The sequence below is a fragment of the Notolepis coatsorum genome (genome assembly GCF_963971535.1).
Source record: "Notolepis coatsorum genome assembly, chromosome: 19".
Taxonomy (NCBI): domain Eukaryota; kingdom Metazoa; phylum Chordata; class Actinopteri; order Aulopiformes; family Paralepididae; genus Notolepis; species Notolepis coatsorum.
In genome coordinates this window covers 19,735,406-19,759,578 of record NC_140183.1, presented here as the reverse complement: position 1 = coordinate 19,759,578, position 24,173 = coordinate 19,735,406, and the positions used below count along the sequence as shown (strand labels likewise).

The window sequence follows — 24,173 nt, the reverse complement described above, 5'->3', positions numbered from 1 at the left end:
ACTGTGTCTTTGTGGGCTCAGCTCTGAAAGTTTCTTAAGAAGGTCTTGGGGACACAGCTGTTAGCCTCGCTAACTAACTAACTAACCATAAATCAAATGCGAACTCTTGCATGCCTGTTATTCTTCTTTGTTGTTGTTGTTGCTGCTACACACGCGTTTCAAATGATCACGTCACATGCATTGTTGTAGAGGTGCTGTTTGCTCCTCGCCAGGTTTTTAGATTCGATTCAAATGTAGTGTCATCATCATACATACATACAGCAGCACAAGTACAGTACAACGAAAATAAGTTCAGAGTGCAAATGTAACAGCAAAGTGCAATAGTAATATACAATGTACAGGCGATTCAACTGGATATATAAGAGATATAAATGAGTAATAGTGCTAATCAGATGTATATGTATGTACACTACACACCTATGCTTAATGTATGATATGGTAACTACTGGACTAGATCCCCTAAATATCTGGATAGTACGTACGTTGGCTGTTGCCAGCCTGCACGATGACCCCTGTTTCGTGACATTGACCTCCTCCCCAGATGAAATGCATTAGATGCCCCATCATCGTGTTGAAGAGGTCGGCCGCTGCACGTCCCAGCAAGGCTCGCAGCCAGGGGGGGGGGGGGGGGGGGTGGACGGCAGCACTAAAATACCTCCGCTAGAGGTGAAGTAAAGGCACATCATGCATCTTTCATGAGGGTTGTAGTTTAGCCTTTCTGCTGCATTATTGAGAACTGTAAAGAGGCAACTTGTTTGCAAAAAAGTTAGTTACAGCAACAAAGTGAGAAGAGCGCTGTCAGGCCGGCTGCGGTGTAGTTAATTAAAAATACATTACTGCATATTTGTCTAGAGTGTTTTTAATTCCACTGCTGGAAGACCTTGAAGTAGCAGCCAGGTTCGTGTGTGTGTGTGTGTGTGTGTGTGTGTGTGTGGGTACACGCATATTCAGTGCACCCATGTGTATGTGTCTGTGTACAGTACAAGCCTATGTGTATATATTACTGTGTGTGCGTGAGCCTCCTCAAAAAAAACAGTATGGGTGCTGATGTCAACGGTTGTGTAATCTATAGGCACAGTTGAAAAGCAGCATTCCTCTCTCAGGTATGACTCCAGTCCGGACACAAAGTGGCCCGAGCTGCTCGACAAGTGAAGTGTTGTTGCATCAGCCGGTCCCGTGTGGTCCAGTCGGGGTCAGAGTGATAATGATCTGCCCACTCGTTATTGGGCATTGGATTATTTACTGTCCGTCTTGGCTAAATGCACGCGATTGGGTCTACGATTTGTGTCGATGACAAACGGGTGTTCTCTTGGGATATAGGCCTGAGGTGGAGCGTGAGCCGGGCAGCGGCTCTCCTTGTATGGTCGACGTAGGCGACTTCCTTCTGAGACGAAGCGGTCTGTGACATCTTCACAGTCGGAATCCTGGCTAACACCAGCTGGGAGTGATGTTAACCAGATTACACAAACATGCAAAACGTTCAGACTCTCTCTAATATGCCCCCCCCCCCCCTTCTCCGAACCAAAGTAATTTCTTGTTCAAATATTAGCCTAAAACCAATTTTCCCTTTTGTCAGCAGTTTAAAAAGGTGGCGTGGGTCCAGACTCCAGCGTTTTTGACTATATTTAGTCCACCGCAGCTTCCCAACTCGGGCAGACTGTACATTATCATTCAGGCATTTTAAAGTGTTAGATTGATGTTGGCCGCTCCACCGTGCCGCCCGCCGCTCCCTGTGCTCTGCTCTGCTCATCCAACCTTTTCTCCTCCGTCGCCGAAAGCAGCAGCAGCAGCATCAACAGACTCTTCTGTTCCCCCTGTGCCTGTGTTTGTACTACCAGGTCGTGTCTCAGACTGAGTACCATCGTCGGATCGATGCGCTAAACAGCGAAGATCTGCGTTCGCTCTGCAAAAGGCTCCAGGTGCTCCGATCAGCCCGGTCCCATCCATCTGTCTCCCTCCCTGTTCAGACCAGACTAGACCAGCCCTCACGTCCGTCGCTACACCCCAGCATTACTGTGTCCCTCCCTGTTCAGACCAGACCAGCCCTCGCCTCCGCCGCTACACCCCAGCGCCACTGTGTCCCACTATAGTATCTATAGATCATTGTAGCAACATCACTGTGTCCCACTATAGCATCTATAGTTTACCGTAATTTTTGCACTATAAGGCGCACCTGAATATAAGCCGCAGCAGCTAAATTGAATGATGTGTACATATATAAGCCGCACTGGACTATAAGCCGCAGGTGTTTTAATGTTTAATTACAGTCTTCCCACCAGCATTGGGACACAATACTGTCGGACAAATAACAAGAATTAACTCATTTACAAGTTGTATTAAGTTTAGCAAATAAGGGAACAGATAAATAACATTTCAATGCAGTCAAAAAAAGCAATATTTCGATTTTTACATTTTCGGGTTTGGTCACGTCGAGTCACATATAAGCCGCACCGTTATATAAGCCGCAGGGTCGAAAAATGGGGGAAAAAGGCGCGGCTTATAGTCCGAAAATTACGGTAGATTATTGTAGCAACATTACTGTGTCCCACTATAGGATCTATAGATTATTGTAGCAACATTACTGTGTCCCACTATAGGATCTATAGATTATTGTAGCAACATTACTGTGTCCCACTATAGGATCTATAGATTATTGTAGCAACATTACTGTGTCCCACTATAGGATCTATAGATTATTGTAGTAACATCACCGTGTCCCATTATAGGATCTATAGATTATTGTAGTAACATCACAGTGTCCATCATAGCCTCTATAGACTAGTTGGGTGGGGGGGGTGTATCCTATGATCTGTGTTATCAATTTGACATTGACTAAAGGTAAATCGCCGTGGATAGTGGCAGAGGGAGCGGACGAGAAGGATCCAGAGAGAAGGCAGGGTGGGAGGTTGGAGGGTGGAGAGACGCCATTGACTATGTGGAGGATAGTTTTCTGAGGACGATACAGCCAGCTTCTAATTCAATGAGGACTGTAACATGAGAGCTCCTGTCGCAAAGCTGTCCCAGAGAAAAGATAAACAACCCAAACCCTCCGCTGGTCGGGGGAAATGACAAACGCAGAGTAGAAATTATTCATTGGATTGGTTTTCCTCTCATGCCAGACACGAGCCAATCCACTCTAATGGCCATCGCCAAGACTGTGGTTTTTCTAAACATGCTCATCTGGCATCGTAGAGCGGCACGGAAAGAACCCACCTGTCACCACCAGAGCCTTCGGTGCGGGCATAGGCTGCTTTCCATTCACACAAAATGAATGGTTTAGAAGACTCTAGGCTTTATTTAGGCCTAGAAAAAGCTTTTATATTTTGGTAGTCAAAGCTAGGCTTTTTAATTCAGGCCAACTGCTTCAAATCAGATTAAACATTGCTGTGTCTACTTCAATCAGATTAGCCATGATGTACCTGTTTCCATTAGATTAGCGATGATGTTTCTGCTTCAGTTAGTTGTAGTTTCTGATGTACACCTGCTGTAATCGTTACAAGATGCATCTGCTATGTGCAAATATATTTTTTTACACCTACAGTACACAAACGTGGCTATGTCTGATCTCAGCCCTTCCAAAAGGTTTGCAACCCGAGCCTAATGCAATCATAGACTGGTTATTATGGTGACTGTTAGAACCCCCTCGCTAAAGTCACTCCTTTCAATATAGTGACATGAAACCTAAACAAAGACCATATCATAGTCAGTAGGTGACTCACTGGAGGAGCAGCTCTCTGATGACTGACTGTGCTGCTTCCAGATCACCACTAAGGAGGAAGTCAACTCCAAGCATGGGACCTCCATCAAAACGGAGCTGGAACCAGAGACCTTCAAGCCCAACCTCACTGAGCCCAGCGACCTGCTGGAGGCGGACCAGATAGAGAAGGTAGGAAGGGACACACACACACCTGCCCACCATAGAAACCAGCACCATGCACACACACACCTGCCCACCACAGAAACCAGCACCATGTACACACACACACCTGCCCACCATAGAAACCAGCACCATGTACACACACACCTGCCCACCACAGAAACCAGCACCATGTACACACACACCTGCCCACCACAGAAACCAGCACCATGCACACACACACCTGCCCACCACAGAAACCAGCACCATGCACACACACACCTGCCCACCGCAGAAACCAGCACCATGTACACACACACACCTGCCCACCGCAGAAACCAGCACCATGCACACACACACACCTGCCCACCGCAGAAACCAGCACCATGTACACACACACACCTGCCCACCACAGAAACCAGCACCATGTACACACACACCTGCCCACCACAGAAACCAGCACCATGCACACACACACCTGCCCACCACAGAAACCAGCACCATGCACACACACACACCTGCCCACCACAGAAACCAGCACCATGCACACACACACCTGCCCACCACAGAAACCAGCACCATGCACACACACACACCTGCCCACCACAGAAACCAGCACATGCACACACACACACCTGCCCACCACAGAAACCAGCACCATGCACACACACACCTGCCCACCATAGAAACCAGCACCATGCACACACACACACCTGCCCACCATAGAAACCAGCACATGCACACACACACACCTGCCCACCACAGAAACCAGCACCATGTACACACACACACCTGCCCACCACAGAAACCAGCACATGCACACACACACACCTGCCCACCATAGAAACCAGCACCATGCACACACACACACCTGCCCACCACAGAAACCAGCACCATGCACACACACACCTGCCCACCGCAGAAACCAGCACCATGCACACACACACCTGCCCACCGCAGAAACCAGCACCATGCACACACACACACCTGCCCACCACAGAAACCAGCACCATGCACACACACACCTGCCCACCGCAGAAACCAGCACCATGTACACACACACACCTGCCCACCGCAGAAACCAGCACCATGCACACACACACACCTGCCCACCACAGAAACCAGCACCATGCACACACACACCTGCCCACCACAGAAACCAGCACATGCACACACACACACCTGCCCACCGCAGAAACCAGCACCATGCACACACACACCTGCCCACCACAGAAACCAGCACCATGTACACACACACCTGCCCACCACAGAAACCAGCACATGCACACACACACACCTGCCCACCGCAGAAACCAGCACCATGTACACACACACACCTGCCCACCACAGAAACCAGCACCATGTACACACACACCTGCCCACCACAGAAACCAGCACATGCACACACACACACCTGCCCACCACAGAAACCAGCACATGCACACACACACCTGCCCACCACAGAAACCAGCACATGCACACACACACACACCTGCCCACCACAGAAACCAGCACATGCACACACACACACCTGCCCACCGCAGAAACCAGCACCATGCACACACACACCTGCCCACCACAGAAACCAGAACCATGCACACACACACCTGCCCACCACAGAAATCAGCACATGTACTGCACATAAGCAAGCATGCGGTAGCAGATACTAGTTGCATGTGTACTTCAGCGTGTCAGGACTTGAAGATAGACCAAGTTTCTTCTCTGCTTTGCATCAATCACTGCTCGAGTGAAAAGATTGCTGCTTATTTCTTTCCTCACTGATATTGGAATATAGATTAAACTGTAGGTAAACGTTTGACCCATTATTAACAGCCAAAACAATACAGCTGTGTTTTAAGCAAATCAATACATTCGTTTGTCATCGGTGAATACCTTGCATGCATGGTAAACACACACGCACGTTCCAAATGAGTCCCTATTGGCAATATTGATTCATAGATGATCAATAAGCATCTTCCTTTAATCCCCCAGAGGTGTGACCTTGCAGCACCAGCTCAGTAGAGAGCAGAGGTGCTAAGATGGCAGCTTATCTGAAAGCCCCAATCTTTTGATTGCTTTAGCTCAAAACAACAAAACCAGATAAGCTCCAAAATGTGCCTGCACAATTATTTTAACGCCACTATTTTTTTAACGCAAGAGTAACGTTTTATACTTTTTTTTTTGTTTTTTTTCTCACTCAGGTGTATTATTGATACTATGTTTGTTTCTGATTTCAAAGTGTGTGTGTGTGTGTGTGTGTGTGTGTGTGTGTGTGTGTGTGTGTGTGTGTGTGTGTGTGTGTGTGTGTGTGTGTGTGTGTGTGTGTGTGTGTGTGTGTGTGTGTGTGTGTGTGTGTGTGTGTGTGTGTGTGTGTGTGTGTGTGTGTGTGTGAGAGGGGTGAGAAATGAAGAAGGGGCAAGAGAGAAAGAGAGCTGGGAGTGTGTGAGAGAGAGAGGGGGGGTGTGAGTCCTCAGCCCTCGTGTGGGTGAATGTAACAAGTTCCTAACGTTTTCTTTCCCCTATTATTTCATGCACACTTTATTCATTGTTTTAAATTATTATTTTCTTTTAAGTTATTTTGTGTATCACTCTGTTTTGAATTTGATGCAACATTTCAATGCATGAGGGTCATCCTTTTGTGTTAAATGGCAAGCATTTGTTGACTCATGTTGATAAGAGTATTAAAACTTGAAAAAGATCCGTTTAAGGTACATGTAGAACAGATACAAAATATGCGATTAATTTGTAATTAACTATGGACAATCATGCGATTAATCAGATTAAATATTTTAATCGAATGACAGCCTTAATATATATATATATATATATATATATATTAGTGCTGTCAATCGATTAAAATATTTAATCGCGATTAATCGCATGATTGTCCATAGTATTTTTTTATCTACCTTCAACGGATCTTTTTCAAGTTCCAAGTTTTAATACTCTTATCAACATGAGAGTCAACAAATGCTTGCTTTATGCAGCCATTTAACACAAAAGGATGACCCTCATGCATTGCAAATTTGCATAAACTCGTCACTCTCAATAATAAAGGGGCACTGGGAAAGGGACTTTGGAATAGACATATCAGAAGAGGTGTGGTCAAGAATACTAAAAAAATTTCACGCTTCATCTATCTGTGCGAGACACAGGCTTATTCAATTTAAGATTGTACATCGGCTACATATATCCAAACTCAAACTGTCAAAAATTTTCCCTGAGGTTAGTCCTACTTGTAACAGATGCAAACAAGCCCTGGCCGGTCTGTATCACACATTTTGGTCATGTCAGCCTAGCAGACTTCTGGTGACTCTGGTCATCCATATTTAAGCTCTACTCAGAACTGGCAGGTCGGGTACTGGAACCGTGTCACTTCCTGTTTTTTTTTGGTGTTCTCTCCGACGACTTACATCTACCAAAAGCACAACTGAACTGCATCGCTTACTCCTCCCTTCTAGCAAGACATCTCATTCTTATGAACTGGAAAGATGAACATCCTCCCTCATTTGGCAGGTGGATTTGTGATGTAATGTACCATTTAAAAGTTGAAAAGATTAAATATACTTTACGGGGATCAAGTGGGAAATTTGATGTGGTGTGGCAACCCTTTATCTCGTATGTGGAACGGTTGACTACGTCTCTCACCTCCTGAAACAAGGACACTGTATAGGAACGACTCTGTAACACGAAATACTCTGAGAACTTTTTATTTTTTTTCTTTTCTTTTATTCATATATATATCCTATATATACATATACTTTTTTTTTTTTTTTTTTTTTTTTATTTAATTATTATTATTATTATATAATGATATATATATATATATATTATTATATATTATGTTACGTATATTATTATTATTATTATTATTATTATTATTATTATTATTATTATTATTATTATTATTATTATTATTATTATATATATATATTTCTTTCTACATATTTTTTGGTGTTGGTCTGTTTTTTTTGTTTGTTTTGTCGATAAGTGTATGTATGTCACGTTCGTATTGTCTACTGTAATGTCTAAAGAAAACGAATAAAAATATCAAATATAAAAAAAATTGCATACATTTCAATCAATCAATAACTTAAAAGAAAATAATAATTTAAAACAATGAATAAAGTGTGCATGAAATAATAGGGGGAAAGAAAACATTAGGAACTTGTTACATTCACCCACACAAGGGCTGAGTAATCACACACCCCCCCCCCCTCTCACACACACTCTCTCCCAGCTCTCTTTCTCTCTTGCCCCTTCCTCATCTCTCTCACCCCCCTCTCTCTATATATATACCACACACACACACACACTTCAGAAACAAACGTAGTATCAATGAGAGCATCAATAATACACCCGAGTGAAGTCTAGTAAAAAAAAAGTTAAAAATATATATATATTAAAAAAAAAGTATTTCTTAAAAGTGAATCACGAGTTTAAAAAAATAGTGGCGTTAATAGAATCGGGCGATAACGCGTTAATACCGCGTTAACTTTGACAGCCTATAAATATGTATGGCTGATTCTGCTCTTCCACTGAACAAGCATGCTTTTAAAACACAACAAACACATTAGGGACTAATATTAGGAACGAGCAGAATGCATAGGTTTACATTATGGTGCAATGCATGTATTGATCAATTAGCCTGTGTGTTTGTAGAATGCATGCAATCAATTCCATGTTGTTTAATTTGTATCAGGCCATTACTGGGGCGACCGTGGCTCAGGAGGTAGAGCAGTCGTCTGGTAATCAGAAGGTTCCTGGTTCGATTCCGGCTCCTTCTTGAGCAACACACTTAACCCCTAACTGCTCCCGATGAGCAGGTTGGCACCTTGTCTGGTTGCCTCCGCCGTTGGGTGTGTGAATGTGAGGCATAAATTGTAAAGCGATTTGGATGAAAGTGCTATATAAAAGGAGGCCATTACGTCCAGGTTCGTTTCCTACCCTGTGTCTGTCTCTTGCCATTACTCCTCATAGTTATTAGTGTGTTTTTATCTGTCTCTCTTAATCCCTGTCTGGCAGCGATAGACAAGGTGCTCTCTTCCAGGGAGCTAGCAGACCTTTCCTCCTCTAGAGAGTAGACCGTAGCGGCTTGGAGCCCCGTTAGTCTCTTTTTAAAAGCCAGCCGGTGTTAAAAGGTCACGGCAGACGTAATTGAGCATTGATGGCTGTGGCCTTTCTGCCTCCAGCTGGCTCGTAACCTCCCGCCGCGCACCATCGGCTACCCGTGGACGTTGGCCTTTGGGACGGCGAAAAACGGCATGAGCATCAAGACTCTGTACCGCACCATGCAGGGCCAGGACACACCCGTCCTCATGGTCATCAAGGACAGCGACGGACAGGTGAGCTGCTGAAAGACTCAGTGCAATTTAAAATTACTTGATTAACCTTTTAATTAGTATGACTATGTAATGTGTAACCTTTTTATTTACATTTTTTATCATTTTTATTGAGCTTTTTCATGATTTATTTTCAATTTTCTTTTGACAACACGACACCAACAATAAATATAATAATGACAAGATAATAAGAAATAAGAAATACAGACCAAAACTTTACTAATAAATACAAGATGCCAAGTAGAAAATAAAAACACCACAAACAACACAAAAGACATTAGACAATAGACATTATTTATTTAGCTTTTTCTGTATGTATTTCTTGAATGTATGTTTTGTATTCTGTATAATTTTAAATGTCATGTATTAAGTGTGTTTTTATGCTATTGACTCTTGGAAGAATAGCCCAACAGGGCTAAAAGAGATACAAACAAAAACAAAAATAAATTAAATACACCATAGCATCAATCAAATCAATCACACTTTTATTAATACAGCACATTTCGTCCAGAATTGCAATGTCAAAGTCAAGAGAGCGTAACAGGGCTGGATTATACGGCCAACGGTGTTTTCACAAAATACCAATTCAAAATACTACCAATACTAAAGGTGCACTATGCAGCTTTGGGAGAGACATTTGAAACTGGGTCTCTGGAACAAACATCTGCCTGAAGAATTGTCGTTTCACTGCAAAACAGGACCCACAATTTAGTTTACAAAGCATTCAAAGAAGGCTTATGGTGCCTCAAAAGGATTTTGGTTTGGTTTATGAGGACATAAGATACAATCGTTTTAAGGATTACATAGTAAATATGTTCTGTACACTAATTGTGTTGTGATGTATTACTAACTTGATGGTACTAGTGTTGTGATGTATTACTAACTTGATGGTATTAGTGTTGTGTAATGTATTACTAACTTGATGTTTACTAGTGTTGTGATGTATTAATAACTTGATGTTACTAGTGTTGTGATGTAGTACTAACTTGATGGTATTAGTGTTGTGTAATGTATTACTAACTTGATGTTTACTAGTGTTGTGATGTATTAATAACTTGATGTTACTAGTGTTGTGATGTATTAATAACTTGATGTTACTAGTGTTGTGATGTAGTACTAACTTGATGGTACTAGTGTTATGTATTACTAACTTGATGTTTACTAGTGTTGTGATGTATTAATAACTTGATGTTACTAGTGTTGTGATGTATTAATAACTTGATGTTACTAGTGTTGTGATGTAGTACTAACTTGATGGTACTAGTGTTATGTATTACTAACTTGATGGTATTAGTGTTGTGATGTATTACTAACTTGATGGTACTAGTGTTGTGATGTATTACTAACTTGATGGTATTAGTGTTGTGATGTATTACTAACTTGATGGTACTAGTGTTGTGATGTATTACTAACTTGATGGTATTAGTGTTGTGATGTAGTACTAACTTGATGGTACTAGTGTTGTGATGTATTACTAACTTGATGGTACTAGTGTTGTGATGTAGTACTAACTTGATGGTACTAGTGTTGTGATGTAGTACTAACTTGATGGTACTAGTGTTGTGAATTGTGATGTATTAATAACTTGATGGTACTAGTGTTGTGATGTATTAATAACTTGATGGTACTTCTCTCCAGGTGTTTGGGGCGCTGGCATCTGAACCATTCAAGGTCAGCGAAGGGTTCTATGGGACTGGAGAAACGTTCCTCTTCACATTCAACCCAGAGTTTGAGGTAAACTGTCTCACTGCAGTATGACTGTCTAAGACTAATAATAACAATACACTTTATTTGTATAGCACCTTTCAAAGTGCTTCAAGCAATAAAATAGACATCAAATGGACATAGAATTGACAGAGTAAAAGCAATGCGGATAGTAAGAAAGGCATAAAAGCAATGCAGGTAATAACATTTGGTTAATGAATTAACAGAATATCATCACACATGTGGACTAGATTAGCTGCTTCTTTACACCCAGGCCTGAAGTGGAATAATGAAATACCGGTCTTATTTCAGCATAACATAGACATTCATAATCATCTGATAGTCATAGGAATACTGCCAATATCACCGGTAATCAAACGATCTATTTAATCGACAAAGTCTGTGAATTCGATTTTTAACATTGTTGTTCTGCAAATGAAAGCAATCTTGTAAATGACCTCTTTTTAAGTCTAGTGTTTACTAAAGACCAAAGTGTACCGGTGAATATTATCTTGATTACAACCATTTTATTGACATTTTTCATTCAGTATGGAGAGGGGTATTTACACAGACGGCAGTGAAAGGTTAACCTTCTGTAGTGTGGCAGTGAAAGGGTTAACCTTCTGTAGTGAAAGCGTTAACCCTTTTGTAGGGTGGTAGTGAAAGGATGAATCAATTTAGGCTGTAACAACTAATTGAGGAAGGACGGGCGGCCATACTGTTTCACTTTGTCACGTCCTCTGCTGTCTGGAGCCTCAGGGTGGCGGAGTCCCACATGGTTGACTTGTTTCTGTCTCAACCGTTACTTTGCTCCCTGCCACACGTCCCGTTGACATCTGAGACGCTCGACAGCAGAATGTCCTTTCGGTGGCGGCTCCATTCCTGTCACTGCTCTACTGCGGTCCTTTCATTTGTGACTTCAAGGCCTATTCTCTCCTCCCAGGCTACCTCCCTCCTCTTCTCTGATCTCTCTCTCTACCTAATATGCTCTCATGACACAAAACACTTTGTCTGCCCCCCCCCTCAAGAGTCTCTTGTTAGAATCCTCTGCCCGTCAGACAAAACGAACGTAGAGGATCAGGTTCCCTCAACAATGAGTGTGTGTTGTGTAATGACCCCACACTCTGCTGTGTGTCTCTGACAGGTGTACAAATGGACGGGAGACAACATGTTCTTCATCAAAGGAGATATGGACTCCTTGGCGTTCGGCGGGGGAAGGTAAGCGCACGCTGGGTTTGATGTATCGGGCGTGGATCTAGCTGAACTGTAACTGAAGGATCTAACGTGTAATCACATTAGCATTTGCCTTAATTGAATCAAGATGATACAAGCTGACATTTAAAGACATGAATTAAGTATCCAGCTAAACAGATTTTGCATTGATCTTGGCTTGTTCATGTAGGAGGTAGCGTGTGCTTCATATTTGACCACTATATATATATATACACTAAATATACATTTTAAATGTTATTGTTTGATTTAGTAATTTTTTTTAATGGATTCTATTCAAATTCTTTTTTGAATTATTTGGAAAATTGGATTCTGGATACATAAATTGCTTAGCACACGTGAATGGAAGATATACGGACCAATAGCCTTGCTTAAAACTCCCGAAGAGGTGTTTTTGGCCAATAGCTAATAATAGGCTAATTGATCCCTATCCACTTCCATCAATTTGTGCTAAGCTAGGCTAGCGTGCAGCCGGATAGCTTGCTACTGAACAAACCGAGAGGAAATTGATATCTGTCTTCTTGTCCGACTCTGGAGAAGACGGTAAGCGGTTTTCCCATAATGTTGGTGGTGTGTTCCTGATTTCCCGGCCCTGTTCTCCTCCCTGCAGCGGGGAGTTCGGCCTGTGGCTGGACGGGGACCTGTACCACGGCAGGAGCCACTCCTGTAAGACCTTCGGGAACCCCATGCTCTCCAAGAAGGAGGACTTCTATGTGCAGGACATAGAGATCTGGGCTTTTGAATAACACGGAAAAGAAAAGAGAAAGGAAAAAAAAAACACAACGCCAACAGGGAAACAGACAGAACAGTCCTGAACCAGGATTATATGAGGAGTCGTCCTCCTCCTGTAGAACAATGGTCCCAAACCTGCACATCTCCGGGGCTACCGGGGCCGGAAGCCAGCTATCGGATGCTTGTCGTGCGTTAACTACTACTACTGCAGTTATAACGGAGCTTTTTATTTTCTTTGTGAAAAATGACCTTTGTGTGTATCTTGTTCCAGCCTTGTGCAGCGTCTTCGCAGAGTAGGGGGAGTGTGTAGAAGCAGTGAACTATATCAGGGTAAAAAAAACAAAAACGGCCAGATGGTTTATGTATTACAAGTTATGAAGAGAGAGAGAAGAGGAGAGAGAAGAAGAAGAAGAAGAGAGGATTAGGAGAGAAGAGAGGGTATGGAGAGAGAGAAGAGAAAGAGAGGGAAGGAGAGAGAAGAAGGGGCCATCAAGGCCTTGAAGAAAGAAGGACCATCGGAGCCGCTCTCTCCCCAGAGAGTTGGTGAAGACGATGGCGTCTCAGGTTTGGGACTCTGCCGTCAGGAGGGAGAACTGCCGTAGTCCAGATCCTGTATCTGAACATTACAGACACTCAAGGAGTCCCCACCCCCTCTCTCAACACCCCCCTCCCAGAACTGTGTTCAGTCAGTAGGATGTTAATCACTGTATGTGCTCGAGACCCAGTTTGATTATAAAATAATAACAAAAATACAAAAAGTATATAATAACAATAATAATAATAATAGAAAAACACAAAACACATTCCGTTGCTCTCTGTGGTGGAGTGTCAAGACAGAAAACACAGATTCAGATTGGTGGTGAAACACAAAAAAGAAAAGATAATACAAAAAAAAAAAAGCCATTGGCAGCAACAGGATACGATGAAGACGAGGAGGAGGATGTCTTTTTGAACAGTTCCATCTGGGGTTTCTCTTCTGAGCCTAAACTATAGTATGGTGTGTTGTAGTCCTCCTGTCGTCTTGCCATCAGCACACACCATCTCAAAGCACACAGCTATAATCACAATAGCCATCGTCGTAACGTTCTGTTCAGTGGGTGTGTACGTGTGAGTCCAGCTGACGCCAGCCGCTCCGCCAGGAGGCTGCGTGGACTGTTTGTAGACAGTAAACGTGTTGCAATAGATTCGTGGAATATGCAAATTACTGTCATGTGACCTCAAATAAAGGCGGGTTTCAGCAGCGCTTTAGCCGCTCCTTCCTGTCGCTCTTTCAAGAGAAACTTGTAAAGCTTTTACGTCTTCGAGGGAGAAACTCTTCTATCCAGACACCGTCGCTTTTCTGGGTATCATTTGAAAAGCCTGAGACGTGGGTAACTGTTTTACATGCATATATGACAATTATATATTGGTATATATGGTTATATATGGATTTATATAATCATATATATATTGCTGTTAAGTGTGACAGTAATCTTTTTTGTCCTGATATTTCAGCTGTTACAAATATAATGTATATTGCCCTGTAAATTAATGTTAAAATAGTAGATTTGTTCCTATATATATAAATATATACTATATATATATATAAAAGTGTGGATTGGTGGGTTGCTTCTAGCACTTTACTCTGGTGTTAATGGTCAAGGCCAGGTTCATAGATTCTATTAGCAGTAGCTGTTCAGTCCTTTTCTGTTTAGATCATAAACATGTTAACTGTTAGTAGAAAGCTTGCTGCTACCAATATCAATAAGGGTAAACGTTATACCTTAAAACGCTCTTGTGTGTCTAAACGGGGGAAGGCCTGAGGGGCGGGGGGTCTGGACACGTCTGGCGAGGCGGCAGTACGGCAGGTAGGTAAGACTTAAGGAGAGGCCGACGTGTCCTTACCCCTCCCTCCTCCAATCTTCCCACAGCAAGTACCTGTCCTTGTGGAGAGTCACAAAGAATAATATGGATAATTCCTCCAGTTATTTCACCAGATTACAATGTATCAGTGATGTATAAATAACAATAAAGCGGAATAAATTGTTGTAACCTGGGATGTGGCTGAGTTTGTGATGCGTCAGGGCCAGGATACAGTGGTGACGTCGCAGACATTGCAATTGATGGAATAGATTTTCACATTCAAATCCACATTTATCAGTGGTCCATGAATGGTCATTTATCGTGGCTGCCATTGTATCTGCTTTTCGTAGATGTTTCCACCTTGTTTATAAACCCTTACCGTGACCTCTGGAGACCTCATGTCACACCCTGACCTCAAATAGAGTTGAACTAAAATATCTGCTCATTCCAAGTGATTTCTGAAGTTATGCATCTCAACAAAGAGCTATCACTAGTCTTTATGGAGCTATCACTAGAGACAGTCTTTATGGAGCTATCACTAGATACAGTCTTTATGGAGCTATCACTAGAGACAGTCTTTATGGAGCTATCGCTAGATACAGTCTTTATGGAGCTATCACTAGAGACAGTCTTTATGGAGCTATCGCTAGATACAGTCTTTATGGAGCTATCGCTAGAGACAGTCTTTATGGAGCTATCACTAGAGACAGTCTTTATGGAGCTATCGCTAGATACAGTCTTTATGGAGCTATCACTAGAGACAGTCTTTATGGAGCTATTGCTAGATACAGTCTTTATGGAGCTATCACTAGAGACAGTCTTTATGGAGCTATCACTAGAGACAGTCTTTATAGAGCTATCACCAGAGACAGTCTTTATAGAGCTAGCACTAGAGACAGTCTTTATGGAGCTATCACCAGAGACAGTCTATGGAGCTATCACTAGAGACAGTCTTTAGAGCAGGGGTGGGCAATTATTTTTCCCAGGGGGCCGAATGAGCAACTGAAAATATGTTGGGGGGGCCGGGCCAAAATTCCAAACTCAATTATGCATAATATACATTTTATTTCTATATAAAAAGCAGTAAATGGCATTGTTTTGAACCCTGGTAAGAGTATGTTATTATTTGGCAATTAAAAGGTGAGGTTAGCTTTCAAAAATATCATTTATTCAAATAGAATTTATTTCCAAAATGATAAACAAAATGTGAAACATTAATAACAAAGGGCATTTTGAGTTTCATATACTATTGAAACAAGGATTTTCTTAGCTTTCTAAAGACATCACATCATCTTATAGCAAAAATAAACAAGACATGTCACTGAACTGTGTAAAGAAAAGTGTCCCAGTTTTGTAGCCTTTTTTACTTTACATGCCTATATCAAACATTTAATGTTTTCAGAACTGTGCAAAAAAAAGAAAAAAATATATCAAGTGTCCCATTTCACTTGTTATATTTCCACATTTTAGTGTTCTTCAGTTCTTTTTTTTTTCATTCAGTGTGAGAAATCCAGTCTCTGTTGAGCTTTAACAAGTCCATCAAAGTCAGGTTGCATGTCTGAGGTGGAGATGCGAAGCACAGCTGCCAGATGTTCATCAGTGAGAGAGGATCTGTACCTGGACTTGGTAAACGTCATGACTGAGAATGTCTGTTCACATATGTAGGTGGATCCAAAGAGAACCAACATCTTCTGAGCATGTCTCCTACGCGTATATTGTGCGTGTGAACGTTGACATGAAAAGAAAAAAGTTTAATTTTTTTTTTTTTTTATGTAATATTTCGCGGGCCGGTCGGAATCATCCCGCGGGCCGGATCGTACAATGCCCAGGTCTGCTTTAGAGCTATCACTAGAGACAGTCTTTATGGAGCTATCACTAGAGACAGTCTTTATAGAGCTATCGCTAGAGACAGTCTTTATGGAGCTATCACTAGAGACAGTCTTTATAGAGCTATCGCTAGAGACAGTCTTTATGGAGCTATCACTAGAGACAGTCTTTATAGAGCTATCACCAGAGACAGTCTTTATAGAGCTATCACTAGAGACAGTCTTTATAGAGCTATCACTAGAGACCGTCTTTATAGAGCTATCACCAGAGACAGTCTATGGAGCTATCACTAGAGACAGTCTTTAGAGCTATCACTAGAGACAGTCTTTAGAGCTATCACTAGAGACAGTCTTTATAGAGCTATCACTAGAGACAGTCTTTATGGAACTATCACTAGAGACAGTCTTTATAGAGCTATCACCAGAGACAGTCTATGGAACTATCACTAGAGACAGTCTTTAGAGCTATCACTAGAGACAGTCTTTATAGAGCTATCACTAGAGACAGTCTTTATAGAGCTATCACTAGAGACAGTCTTTATAGAGCTATCACTAGAGACAGTCTTTATAGAGCTACCACTAGAGACAGTCTTTATAGAGCTATCACTAGAGACAGTCTATAGAGCTATCACTAGAGACAGTCTTTATAGAGCTACCACTAGAGACAGTCTTTATAGAGCTATCACTAGAGACAGTCTATAGAGCTATCACTAGAGACAGTCTTTATAGAGCTATCACTAGAGACAGTCTTTATAGAGCTATCACTAGAGACAGTCTTTATGGAGCTATCGCTAGAGACAGTCTTTATGGAGCTATCACTAGAGACAGTCTTTATAGAGCTTTCACCACAGACAGTCTTTATAGAGCTATCACTAGAGACAGTCTTTATAGAGCTATCACTAGAGACAGTCTTTATAGAGCTATCACTAGAGACAGTCTTTATGGAGCTATCACTAGAGACGGTCTTTATAGAGCTATCACTAGAGACAGTCTATATAGAGCTATCACTAGAGACAGTCTTTATAGAGCTATCACTAGAGACAGTCTTTATAGAGCTATCACTAGAGACAGTCTTTATAGAGCTATCACTAGAGACAGTCTTTATAGAGCTATCACTAGAGACAGTCTTTATGGAGCTATCACTAGAGACGGTCTTTATAGAGCTATCACTAGAGACAGTCTATAGAGCTATCACTAGAGACAGTCTTTATAGAGCTTTCACCACAGACAGTCTTTATAGAGCTATCACTAGAGACAGTCTTTATAGAGCTATCACTAGAGACAGTCTTTATAGAGCTATCACTAGAGACAGTCTTTATAGAGCTATCACTAGAGACAGTCTTTATAGAGCTATCACTAGAGACAGTCTTTATAGAGCTATCACTAGAGACAGTCTTTATAGAGCTATCGCTAGAGACAGTCTTTATGGAGCTATCACTAGAGACAGTCTTTATAGAGCTATCACCAGAGACAGTCTTTATAGAGCTATCACTAGAGACAGTCTTTATAGAGCTATCACTAGAGACCGTCTTTATAGAGCTATCACTAGAGACAGTCTTTATAGAGCTATCACTAGAGACAGTCTTTATAGAGCTATCACCAGAGACAGTCTATGGAGCTATCACTAGAGACAGTCTTTAGAGCTATCACTAGAGACAGTCTTTAGAGCTATCACTAGAGACAGTCTTTATAGAGCTATCACTAGAGACAGTCTTTATGGAACTATCACTAGAGACAGTCTTTATAGAGCTATCACCAGAGACAGTCTATGGAACTATCACTAGAGACAGTCTTTAGAGCTATCACTAGAGACAGTCTTTATAGAGCTATCACTAGAGACAGTCTTTATAGAGCTATCACTAGAGACAGTCTTTATAGAGCTATCACTAGAGACAGTCTTTATAGAGCTACCACTAGAGACAGTCTTTATAGAGCTATCACTAGAGACAGTCTATAGAGCTATCACTAGAGACAGTCTATAGAGCTATCACTAGAGACAGTCTTTATAGAGCTATCACTAGAGACAGTCTATAGAGCTATCACTAGAAACAGTCTTTATAGAGCTATCACTAGAGACAGTCTTTATAGAGCTATCACTAGAGACAGTCTTTATAGAGCTATCACTAGAGACAGTCTTTATAGAGCTATCACTAGAGACAGTCTTTATAGAGCTATCACTAGAGACAGTCTTTATAGAGCTACCACTAGAGACAGTCTTTATAGAGCTATCACTAGAGACAGTCTATAGAGCTATCACTAGAGACAGTCTTTATAGAGCTATCACTAGAGACAGTCTTTATAGAGCTATCACTAGAGACAGTCTTTATAGAGCTATCACTAGAGACAGTCTTTATAGAGCTATCGCTAGAGACAGTCTTTATGGAGCTATCACTAGAGACAGTCTTTATAGAGCTTTCACCACAGACAGTCTTTATAGAGCTATCACTAGAGACAGTCTTTATAGAGCTATCACTAGAGACAGTCTTTATAGAGCTATCACTAGAGACAGTCTTTATAGAGCTATCACTAGAGACAGTCTTTATAGAGCTATCACTAGAGACAGTCTTTATAGAGCTATCACTAGAGACAGTCTTTATGGAGCTATCACTAGAGACGGTCTTTATAGAGCTATCACTAGAGACAGTCTATAGAGCTTTCACTAGAGACAGTCTTTATAGAGCTATCACTAGTCTTTATGGAGCTATCACTAGAGACAGTCTTTATGGAGCTATCACTAGAGGCAGTCTTTATGGAGCTATCACCAGAGACAGTCTTTATGGAGCTATCACTAGTCTTTATGGAGCTATCACTAGAGACAGTCTTTATGGAGCTATCACTAGAGGCAGTCTTTATGGAGCTATCACCAGAGACAGTCTTTATAGAGCTATCACTAGAGACAGTCTTTATAGAGCTATCACTAGAGACAGTCTTTATGGAGATATCACTAGAGACAGTCTATAGAGCTATCACTAGAGACAGTCTTTATAGAGCTATCACTAGAGACAGTCTTTATAGAGCTATCGCTAGAGACAGTCTTTATAGAGCTATCACTAGAGACAGTCTTTATGGAGCTATCACCAGAGACAGTCTTTATAGAGCTATCACTAGATACAGTCTTTATAGAGCTATCACTAGAGACAGTCTTTATAGAGCTATCACTAGAGAGTCTTTATAGAGATATCACTAGAAACAGTCTTTATAGAGCTATCACTAGAGACAGTCTTTATGGAGCTATCACTAGAGACAGTCTTTATAGAGCTATCACTAGAGACAGTCTTTATAGAGACAGTCTTTATGGAGCTATCACTAGAGACAGTCTTTATGGAGCTATCACTAGAGAGTCTTTATAGAGCTATCACTAGAGACAGCCTTTATAGAGCTATCACTAGAGACAGTCTTTATAGAGCTATCACTAGAGACAGTCTTTATACTTCTTCATCACCAGAGACAGTAAATACTTCCTGCATGCTGGCTCTGATAAAGGCCTAATAGGTCCCATAAGATGACTGGTTCCACCTCCAGACGTCAAGCTGCCTACTGAAGCCTCTACTTTCATTCTCAATATCCATCATGTTATGTCCTACCAACAAGTTATCCTGAAAGTCAGTAGAAACACAGTATAATAACTTAATCCAGACTGCGTTTACTTTACCATCTACTGTGCTTTTCAGGCAAGACGACAAACCCCAGTGTCTTGTGTACTGTGACAGTTCCAATAAAGGTCTGAGTTATTAATGATTGAGCGCCATCTAGTGGTTGTATTATGTCAGTGTCTGTGACTGGTTTCATTTGGGCTTTGCTTGTGTAGCAATAGCACTGCTTAATTAATTAAAGATAAATAAGATAAGATATTAATTTATTGGTCCCCATGGGGAAATTCGGGTGTCATAGCAGGAGGGGGAGGGGAGGTACAGGTATGGGCAGGGTAATAGTAGAAAGACATAAATAAGGCAATAAAATGTTATCTGAATATAGAAATATGAGAAAATTAAACAGTGTAAACAAAGGTGCAGATGAGGGTCTGTATGCCCTATCGGTTATATATAGAAAAATGTAATTTGAATATATATTGCAGTAAAAGTAAATAGTATACACAAGGTGCAGATGAAGCAATGGTTCTTACCTTGGGGGCGGGACGCACAAGGTGATGAGATTATTTTTGATGGTGGGGTGGGGGGTCATGATAAGATATCCAAATGATCATGTTTATAATATTTGGTATAGATGCTTTTTCTTCTTGTGAAATAAAGAATATTTGAAGTCTAAAGCTCCTCCTCCAATTATTATTCATAGCATGAAATGAGAAATAAAAATCATTATTTTGTGTCAAAGGTTGCGGGAAAAAATATAATTGAGAAGCACTGGCCTGAAGTAAGCCTACTACTGTATCTCTTGGCCTGAGGGGGGATGGTCCTCTGGCCGACCAGGAGACGTTTGTCTTGCCACACGGGAGACCTGGAATACAGGTGTGTTACAGTGGTGATGTGGAAGGTGGAGGTCAGAGGTCAGAATGTCAGTGTAGCAGGGCAGCCCTGCCTGAAGCCTGAAGCAGCAGCGGAGGGCTAAAGGTTAGAGACACGATCGCTTGTGACCGGAAGGTCGCCGGTTCAATTCCCCAGCAGGAAGAAATATCACTCTCCCCCCTCGATACCAACCGCTGAAGGCACTTAACCCGCAACTGCTCCAGTGGAGTAGCTCACAGTGTCATACTGTGGTTGTACTGGACAGCTCCTAGTGGTCAACAGTGTCAGTCTGTGGTTGTACTGGGCAGCTCCTAGTGGTCAACAGTGTCAGACTGTGGTTGTACTGGGAAGCTCCTAGTGGTCAACAGTGTCAGACTGTGGTTGTACTGGGCAGCTCCTAGTGGTCAACAGTGTCAGACTGTGGTTGTACTGGGCAGCTCCTAGTGGTCAACAGTGTCATACTGTGGTTGTACTGGGCAGCTCCTAGTGGTCAACAGTGTCATACTGTGGTTGTGCTGGGCAGCTCCTAGTGATCAACTGTGTCAGACTGTGGTTGTACTGGGCAGCTCCTAGTGGTCAACAGTGTCATACTGTGGTTGTACTGGGCAGCTCCTAGTGGTCAACAGTGTCAGACTGTGGTTGTACTGGGCAGCTCCTAGTGGTCAACAGTGTCAGACTGTGGTTGTACTGGGCAGCTCCTAGTGGTCAACAGTGTCAGACTGTGGTTGTACTGGGCAGCTCCTAGTGGTCAACAGTGTCAGACTGTGGTTGTACTGGGCAGCTCCTAGTGGTCAACAGTGTCAGACTGTGGTTGTACTGGGCAGCTCCTAGTGGTCAACTGTGTCAGACTGTGGTTGTACTGGGCAGCTCCTAGTGGTCAACAGTGTCAGACTGTGGTTGTACTGGGCAGCTCCTAGTGGTCAACAGTGTCAGACTGTGGTTGTACTGGGCAGCTCCTAGTGGTCAACAGTGTCAGACTGTGGTTGTACTGGGCAGCTCCTAGTGGTCAACAGTGTCAGACTGTGGTTGTACTGGGCAGCTCCTAGTGGTCAACAGTGTCAGACTGTGGTTGTACTGGGCAGCTCCTAGTGGTCAACAGTGTCAGACTGGTTGTACTGGGAAGTTCCCAGATGTGAATGTGTGCAACTGTGTGAGTGTGAAGCAGGGCGTTGCTAAATGTATGTGCTCAGCAAACCTGGGTAAATAAAAAGCCTTAGTTATAATATAAGTCCCTCTGTGGTGACGGGGTTCCGTCTGTGGTGACGGGGTTCCGTCTGTGGTGACGGGGTTCCGTCTGTAGTGACCTCTGTGGTGACCGGGTTCTCTCTGTCGTGACGGGGTTCCGTCTGTGGTGACCGGGTTCTCTCTGTCGTGACGGGGTTCCGTCTGTGGTGACCGGGTTCTCTCTGTCGTGACAGGGTTCCCTCTGTGGTGACCGGGTTCTCTCTGTCGTGACGGGGTTCCGTCTGTGGTGACCGGGTTCCCTCTGTCGTGACGGGGTTCCCTCTGTTGTGACAGGGTTCCCTCTGTTGTGACAGGGTTCCCTCTGTCGTGACCAGGTTCCCTCTGTCGTGACCGGGTTCCCTCTGTGGTGGCCGGGTTCTCTCTGTCGTGACGGGGTTCTCTCTGTCGTGACGGGGTTCCCTCTGTGGTGACCAGGTTCCCTCTGTCGTGACGGGGTTCCCTCTGGCTAGTCTATAAATCTTTCTCTTCCCATTCAGGAGACCTGGGCTTGAATCCTGGGCCACATGTCCAAGTGTCCTTGAGCAAGACACTGCATGGCTGTGTGTGATTGAATGGGTGAATGCGAGACATAAGTTGTAAAGTGCTTTGGATAAAAGCTGTTATCTAAATGCAGCCCATTTACCATTAATGAAAGGGCCACAAATGAATAAATAACCACTCAAATAAGCATATAACCAAATATGGGATTTACATTAGATCCTAATGCAATAATGTTGGTCTAAAAAGTATTTCCTTAAAATGTGCCATATTCAAACATATACATGAATCTAGTGATTCTGATGTAATTAGTCATTGGTAGGCGGGACTTGGGTGGATTGTGGGAAGTATGGTATATAGACCCAAGTGTAATGTTAAATGTGCTCTAGATTAATAATAATACATCCACAGAGCTTTTGGAAAGGTGCGGAATAAAAGTATTGCTACCCCCCCAAAAAAAACAATATTGATTAATGAATATAATTTAAAAAAAAGTGTGACATCTAGTGGCTGAATGTTATCTATAGCTCTATCTATGAAAATACTGCACATTTTACAACATCCCAGTCTAATGAAAACTACAGGCGATAACAAAGAAAGACAAATTTGGACAGATTTGCCATTTATTAAATTACAGCTCATCAATCACAAGACATTGACAGGTAAACAGGGACAGTGCAGAAGACTGAGGAACTGATCCAGAGTCAGCTCAGAGAAACACAACCCCCTGAGCTTCATTTCATTGGACTTTGCTTCAGTTCTGGGACTCAATTCCCTTTATCCCCTCCCGGGTCGCAGGGGCCCGCGTTGAATAGATGATTCAGTGCTATTTGTTACTGGGGGAGTGACGCGTCAAGCCCAGCGCTCCTCAAGGCATCTCAACAAGTGCCACGTGTTCAGTGACATACCAGCGCCTTCGAGTCTGCAGTCACAGCCACTCCTGGTTCGGTTCTGTGACTTCTAGGAGCAAGTTTCACAGGTAATAAGAAGTTCTGCAGGAGGATCACGAAAAACATTCCCTTGTCACACAGTAAGTGAAGTACAATAACATTCTTTAAAAGGCAGGAAATACACATGTCGGTAAAATAGGAAGGAAGGTGTTTGATACGAACACATGTCAGGACGAACAACCTGTTTCGTGAGACCAATCACTCCTGCCAGAACCCCCCCCCCCCAGTAGGCGCTTCAGGTGTACAATAAGTCATTGATAAACATACCCATGCAGTATAATATCTAAATGAACATGTCCTCATGTTCAATACAATTCAAATCAGGTGACGGCTTATAGACAGCGGAACAAGTGGTTTCATACAGTTAAGCATCTCGCAACAATCAACATTTTGATCAACTTGAGTTTAAAATGTAAATAAAAGCAAACAACATGGTAATAACTCTATTGGCGTCTTATCGCAACAGTATGGCTCTTCAATTGAATTGAATTGTGAGTCCACAGCGG

General features: G+C 42.4%; 1 protein-coding gene across 1 annotated transcript in view; it reads left to right on the top strand.

Moving 5' to 3' along the window:
* The window catches only part of oxr1a (oxidation resistance 1a), a 47,315-nt gene extending 32,420 nt beyond the window's left edge, over positions 1-14,895 (top strand). The window contains exons 6-11 of the mRNA XM_084336824.1: positions 1,839-1,919; positions 3,761-3,886; positions 9,049-9,201; positions 10,837-10,932; positions 12,047-12,120; positions 12,743-14,895. Of these exons, the coding sequence (XP_084192950.1) occupies positions 1,839-1,919; positions 3,761-3,886; positions 9,049-9,201; positions 10,837-10,932; positions 12,047-12,120; positions 12,743-12,878 (666 nt within the window). The 3' untranslated portion in view covers positions 12,879-14,895. The remainder of the gene's footprint in view (positions 1-1,838; positions 1,920-3,760; positions 3,887-9,048; positions 9,202-10,836; positions 10,933-12,046; positions 12,121-12,742) is intronic.
* The last annotated feature ends 9,278 nt before the right edge of the window (positions 14,896-24,173 follow it).